The sequence below is a fragment of the Phoxinus phoxinus genome (genome assembly GCF_949152265.1).
Source record: "Phoxinus phoxinus genome assembly, chromosome: 8".
NCBI lineage: Eukaryota > Metazoa > Chordata > Actinopteri > Cypriniformes > Leuciscidae > Phoxinus > Phoxinus phoxinus.
In genome coordinates this window covers 37,642,808-37,648,680 of record NC_136883.1, presented here as the reverse complement: position 1 = coordinate 37,648,680, position 5,873 = coordinate 37,642,808, and the positions used below count along the sequence as shown (strand labels likewise).

The window sequence follows — 5,873 nt, the reverse complement described above, 5'->3', positions numbered from 1 at the left end:
ATGAATGTGTGTGTATTTATATAATAATTATACACAGTACACACACATATATTATGTAAACACAAACTTTTATTTTGGATGCGATTAATCACGATTCATCTTTTGACAGCCCTAATATATATATATATATACATAAAAGCATTGTGCAGCAATACCCTCAATGCTTGGAAATAATGTTATTTAACATGTTTAATCTAATGTTCAGCATCAGAAACACTCACACATCTAATACAGTGTCACACTCTCTTCATCTCAGATCATTCAAACACAAGCTGACAGTACAGCAGGAAAACTCTCACACACTCCTTCAGTATTGCTTCGTTTATTAAGTGCTTTATTCATAAAGGACGGGATGAATTCGACTCCCGGAACCCATCGGACTCACAAAACCCTGAAACACAAACAAAGACGTGATTTCAACAAACTATATATATATATATATAACCTGATATATGGGAATTTTTGCGACGTGTTTCCATTGGGCGTATTTTCAATGTGCGTAATTTGCAGAGTAATGTGACGCGGGCCGCGTCAGCAGAACGAGGAGGAACACACTTGTTTACGATGTTCTCCTGCACATCCTCAGACTGTGTGTATGCCGAGCTCCTCCGGCGTGGAGATGCCGAGCTCCTGCAGAGTCGGCCCGAGCTCCTGGATCACATACGGGTAAATCTCCTGATGAGGGCCAGACTTATCCTGAGAACACACACACACACACACACACACACACACACACACACGGGTAAATCTCCTGATGAGGGCCAGACTTATCCTGAGAACACACACACACACACACGGGTAAATCTCCTGATGAGGGCCAGACTTATCCTGAGAACACACACACACACACACACACACACACACACACACACACACGGGTAAATCTCCTGATGAGGGCCAGACTTATCCTGAGAACACACACACACACACACGTGAGGAACAGACTTATCCTGAGAACACACACACACGTGAGGAACAGACTTATCCTGAGAACACACACACACACACACACACACGTGAGGAACAGACTTATCCTGAGAATACACACAGACACACACACACACGTAAATCTCCTGATGAGGACCAGATTTATCCTGAGAACTAACACACACACACACACGTGAGGAATAGAGTTATCCTGAGAACACTGCAACATCTCTTCTCTTCTCTGATGATGTGGGCGGGGCAACCTGTCACTCACATGAGATCAGCCAATAGCAAACCACAACCATCCAATCCATTCCCCACGAATAAAATGAAGCCCCGCCCACACGTGTTTGCCTCACCTTGACGGCCTCTAGGATGCGGATGGCGCTGGCGAGATCGTCCAATCGCCTGCAGGCGCGCAGAGCCGAGGCCAAGATCTTCGGCTCAGGAACGAGATCGTAGCCAATCAGAGTGTTCATCCCTGAAGAGAAAACACACACGTTCACACGCGGCCGATGATGTCATGAGAGTTTCAGTGTGTGTGAGAGATCAGTGTGTGTGAGAGATCAGTGTGTGTGTGAGATCAGTGTGTGTGTGAGATCAGATCAGGGTGTGTGAGAGATCAGTGTGTGTGAGAGATCAGTGTGTGTGTGAGATCAGATCAGGGTGTGTGAGAGATCAGTGTGTGTGAGAGATCAGATCAGGGTGTGTGAGAGATCAGTGTGTGTGAGAGATCAGTGTGTGTGTGAGATCAGATCAGTGTGTGTGTGAGAGATCAGTGTGTGTGTGAGAGATCAGTGTGTGTGTGTGAGAGATCAGTGTGTGTGTGAGAGATCAGTGTGTGTGTGTGTGTGTGTGAGAGAGAGATCAGTGTGTGTGAGAGATCAGTGTGTGTGTGAGAGATCAGTGTGTGTGTGTGTGTGTGTGTGTGTGAGAGATCAGTGTGTGTGAGAGATCAGTGTGTGTGAGAGATCAGTGTGTGTGAGAGATCAGTGTGTGTGTGAGAGATCAGTGTGTGTGAGAGATCAGATCAGGGTGTGTGAGAGATCAGATCAGGGTGTGTGAGATCAGATCAGGGTGTGTGAGAGATCAGATCAGGGTGTGTGAGAGATCAGATCAGGGTGTGTGAGAGATCAGATCAGGGTGTGTGTGAGAGATCAGTGTGTGTGTGAGAGATCAGTGTGTGTGAGAGAGATCAGATCAGGGTGTGTGAGAGATCAGATCAGGGTGTGTGAGAGATCAGTGTGTGTGTGAGAGATCAGTGTGTGTGTGAGAGATCAGTGTGTGTGTGTGAGAGATCAGTGTGTGTGTGTGAGAGATCAGTGTGTGTGAGAGATCAGTGTGTGTGAGAGATCAGTGTGTGTGAGAGATCAGTGTGTGTGTGAGAGATCAGTGTGTGTGAGATAGTGTGTGTGTGTGTGTGTGTGTGTGTGTGTGTGTGTGAGAGATCAGTGTGTGTGAGAGATCAGTGTGTGTGTGAGAGATCAGTGTGTGTGAGAGAGATCAGTGTGTGTGTGAGAGATCAGTGTGTGTGAGAGATCAGGGTGTGTGAGATCAGATCAGGGTGTGTGAGAGATCAGATCAGGGTGTGTGAGAGATCAGATCAGGGTGTGTGAGAGATCAGATCAGTGTGTGTGAGATCAGATCAGGGTGTGTGAGATCAGATCAGGGTGTGTGAGATCAGATCAGGGTGTGTGAGAGATCAGATCAGGGTGTGTGAGAGATCAGATCAGGGTGTGTGAGAGATCAGATCAGGGTGTGTGTGAGATCAGATCAGGGTGTGTGAGAGATCAGTGTGTGTGTGAGAGATCAGTGTGTGTGTGAGAGATCAGTGTGTGTGTGTGAGAGATCAGTGTGTGTGAGAGATCAGTGTGTGTGTGAGAGATCAGTGTGTGTGAGATAGTGTGTGTGTGTGTGTGTGTGTGTGTGTGTGTGTGTGTGAGAGAGATCAGTGTGTGTGAGAGATCAGTGTGTGTGAGAGAGATCAGTGTGTGTGAGAGAGATCAGTGTGTGTGTGAGAGATCAGTGTGTGTGAGAGATCAGGGTGTGTGAGATCAGATCAGGGTGTGTGAGAGATCAGATCAGGGTGTGTGAGAGATCAGATCAGGGTGTGTGAGAGATCAGATCAGTGTGTGTGAGATCAGATCAGGGTGTGTGAGATCAGATCAGGGTGTGTGAGATCAGATCAGGGTGTGTGAGAGATCAGATCAGGGTGTGTGCGAGATCAGATCAGGGTGTGTGTAATCAGATCGGGGTGTGTGAGATTAGATCAGGGTGTGTGAGAGATCAGTGTGTGAGAGATCAGATCAGGGTGTGTGAGAGATCAGATCAGGGTGTGTGAGAGATCAGATCAGGGTGTGTGAGAGATCAGATCAGTGTGTGTGAGATCAGATCAGGGTGTGTGAGAGATCAGATCAGTGTGTGTGAGATCAGATCAGGGTGTGTGAGATCAGATCAGGGTGTGTGTGATCAGATCGGGGTGTGAGAGATCAGATCAGGGTGTGTGAGAGATCAGATCAGGGTGTGTGAGAGATCAGATCAGTGTGTGTGAGATCAGATCAGGGTGTGTGAGAGATCAGATCAGTGTGTGTGAGATCAGATCAGGGTGTGTGAGAGATCAGATCAGTGTGTGTGAGATCAGATCAGGGTGTGTGAGATCAGATCAGGGTGTGTGAGAGATCAGATCAGGGTGTGTGAGATCAGATCAGGGTGTGTGAGAGATCAGATCAGGGTGTGTGAGATCAGATCAGGGTGTGTGAGAGATCAGATCAGGGTGTGTGAGAGATCAGATCAGTGTGTGTGTGAGAGATCAGATCAGGGTATGTGAGAGATCAGATCAGGGTGTGTGAGAGATCAGATCAGGGTGTGTGAGAGATCAGATCAGGGTGTGTGAGAGATCAGATCAGGGTGTGTGAGAGATCAGATCAGGGTGTGTGAGAGATCAGATCAGGGTGTGTGAGATCAGATCAGGGTGTGTGAGATCAGATCAGGGTGTGTGAGATCAGATCAGTGTGTGTGTGAGAGATCAGATCAGGGTATGTGAGAGATCAGATCAGGGTGTGTGAGAGATCAGATCAGGGTGTGTGAGAGATCAGATCAGGGTGGATCAGGGTGTGTGAGAGATCAGATCAGGGTGTGTGAGAGATCAGATCAGGGTGTGTGTGAGAGATCAGATCAGGGTGTGTGAGAGATCAGATCAGGGTGTGTGAGAGATCAGATCAGTGTGTGAGAGATCAGATCAGGGTATGTGAGAGATCAGATCAGGGTGTGTGAGAGATCAGATCAGTGTGTGTGAGATCAGATCAGGGTGTGTGAGATCAGATCAGGGTGTGTGTGAGATCAGATCAGGGTGTGTGTGAGATCAGATCAGGGTGTGTGAGATCAGTGTGTGTGAGATCAGTGTGTGTGAGATCAGGGTTTGAGAGATCAGTGTGTGACATTGGTGTGTGAGATTGGTGTGTGAGATTGGTGTGTGAGATCAGTGTGTGTGTGTGTGTGTGTGTGTGTGTTCTTCACCTTTGCGCAGCTCCCAGGCGTCTAGGTCTGGTTTGCTGAAGTACGTCACCCAGCGCGAGTCAAACTCCTCGTCCGTCTCCACTTTAGCGTGAGAGTAACATCTGACGGCCAGCGGAGCTGCGAACAGAGGAAACATTCAGTGTGTGTGTGTGTGTGTGTGTGTGTGTGTGAGAGAGAGTAACATCTGACGGCCAGCGGAGCTGCGAACAGAGGAAAACATTCAGAGTGTGTGTGTGTGTGTGTGTGTGTGAGAGAGAGAGTAACATCTGACGGCCAGCGGAGCTGTGAACAGAGGAAAATGTTCAGTGTGTGTGTGTGTGTGTGTGTGTGTGTGTGTGTGTGTGTGTGTGTGTGAGAGAGAGAGAGTAACATCTGACGGCCAGCGGAGCTGTGAACAGAGGAAACATTCAGTGTGTGTGTGTGTGTGTGTGTGTGTGTGTGTGTGAGAGAGAGAGAGTAACATCTGACGGCCAGCGGAGCTGTGAACAGAGGAAAACGTTCAGTGTGTGTGTGTGTGATAGTTTCAGGCAAGAAATATTTTTTTAAAGGAAACAAATAATACTTCTATTAATCACGGACGCATTAAATTGATAAAAAGTGACAATAAAGACATTCATAATGTTACAAAAGATTTCATTTTTCAAAAATTCTGTATGTTTGAAGTTTCTATTCATCAACGAATCTATAAAAACAACAAGCATCACATCCAAGATCAAGATTTATAATATTACAGATACAATCTTATGGCGAAAAACTTAATATATTATAGTATGTTCATATTAGAATATAATGAACAAATATGAATAATAATACACGTGTCAGATATGTGTTATTGAGGGTAATTATAAGGAGACACACACACACACACACACACACACACACACACACACACAGAATCAATGACAGGTCAATGACATCATCAGACTGGCTGTGATCCGATGAAGCTGTACGTGTTTCTGTACCTGTGTGCGCGGCTCGTGCCCGGGTCAGGCTCGCGAGAGCGCGCAGAACCGCTGCTGAAATCATCGCTGGTCACCGATGAACCGAAACTGCGGGTCCAAACCGTCCAAACGGGTCAGGGCGCGCGCTAATGACGCGGGGGCGCGCAGCGAGATGACGCATGCGGAAGAGGGCGGGCTGTCAGCTTCTTTTTTTTCCTTTTTTTTTTTTTTTTCCTTTATTAAATCATTTAAAATAACAAACAGCATTAACATAGTATCGTTGATAAACACCTTATATATATCAATATAAACTTCCCTAAATTTCAAGGCATTCCTCCTTTTTACTTGTTTTGAGGATTGAAATAAAATATTAAATGCCGCAAAACATGGAGAAACTTTGGGCTGTCATCTTTCTGTTGTATTTAATTTTATCATTGTTATTATTAAAATATATATATATATATATTAATATAAAAAATGGAAGTCAAG

The 5,873-nt window shown here is 46.0% G+C and overlaps 1 protein-coding gene across 1 annotated transcript; it reads right to left on the bottom strand.

Annotated features, from left to right (window-relative positions):
- Positions 1-306: 306 nt before the first annotated feature.
- On the bottom strand, positions 307-5,551 carry cox5ab (cytochrome c oxidase subunit 5Ab). The gene is made up of 5 exons (XM_079621380.1): positions 5,406-5,551; positions 4,444-4,560; positions 1,287-1,408; positions 556-696; positions 307-391 (listed from the first exon to the last, which is right to left on the bottom strand). The coding sequence occupies exons 1-4, from the start codon at positions 5,467-5,469 to the stop codon at positions 583-585; spliced, it is 417 nt and encodes a 138-aa protein (XP_079477506.1). The 5' UTR covers positions 5,470-5,551; the 3' UTR covers positions 307-391; positions 556-582.
- Between the last annotated feature and the right edge of the window lie 322 nt (positions 5,552-5,873).

Bases quoted from the DNA above. Each gene is read 5' to 3' on its own strand.
- cox5ab (XM_079621380.1), bottom strand. From the start codon at position 5,469: ATGATTTCAGCAGCGGTTCTGCGCGCTCTCGCGAGCCTGACCCGGGCA. The intron at 4,561-5,405 runs GTACAGAAACAC...CTCTGTTCGCAG, and splicing joins GGCACGAGCCGCGCACACAG to CTCCGCTGGCCGTCAGATGT. The intron at 697-1,286 runs GTGAGGCAAACA...GTGTGTTCTCAG, and splicing joins GCATCCTAGAGGCCGTCAAG to GATAAGTCTGGCCCTCATCA.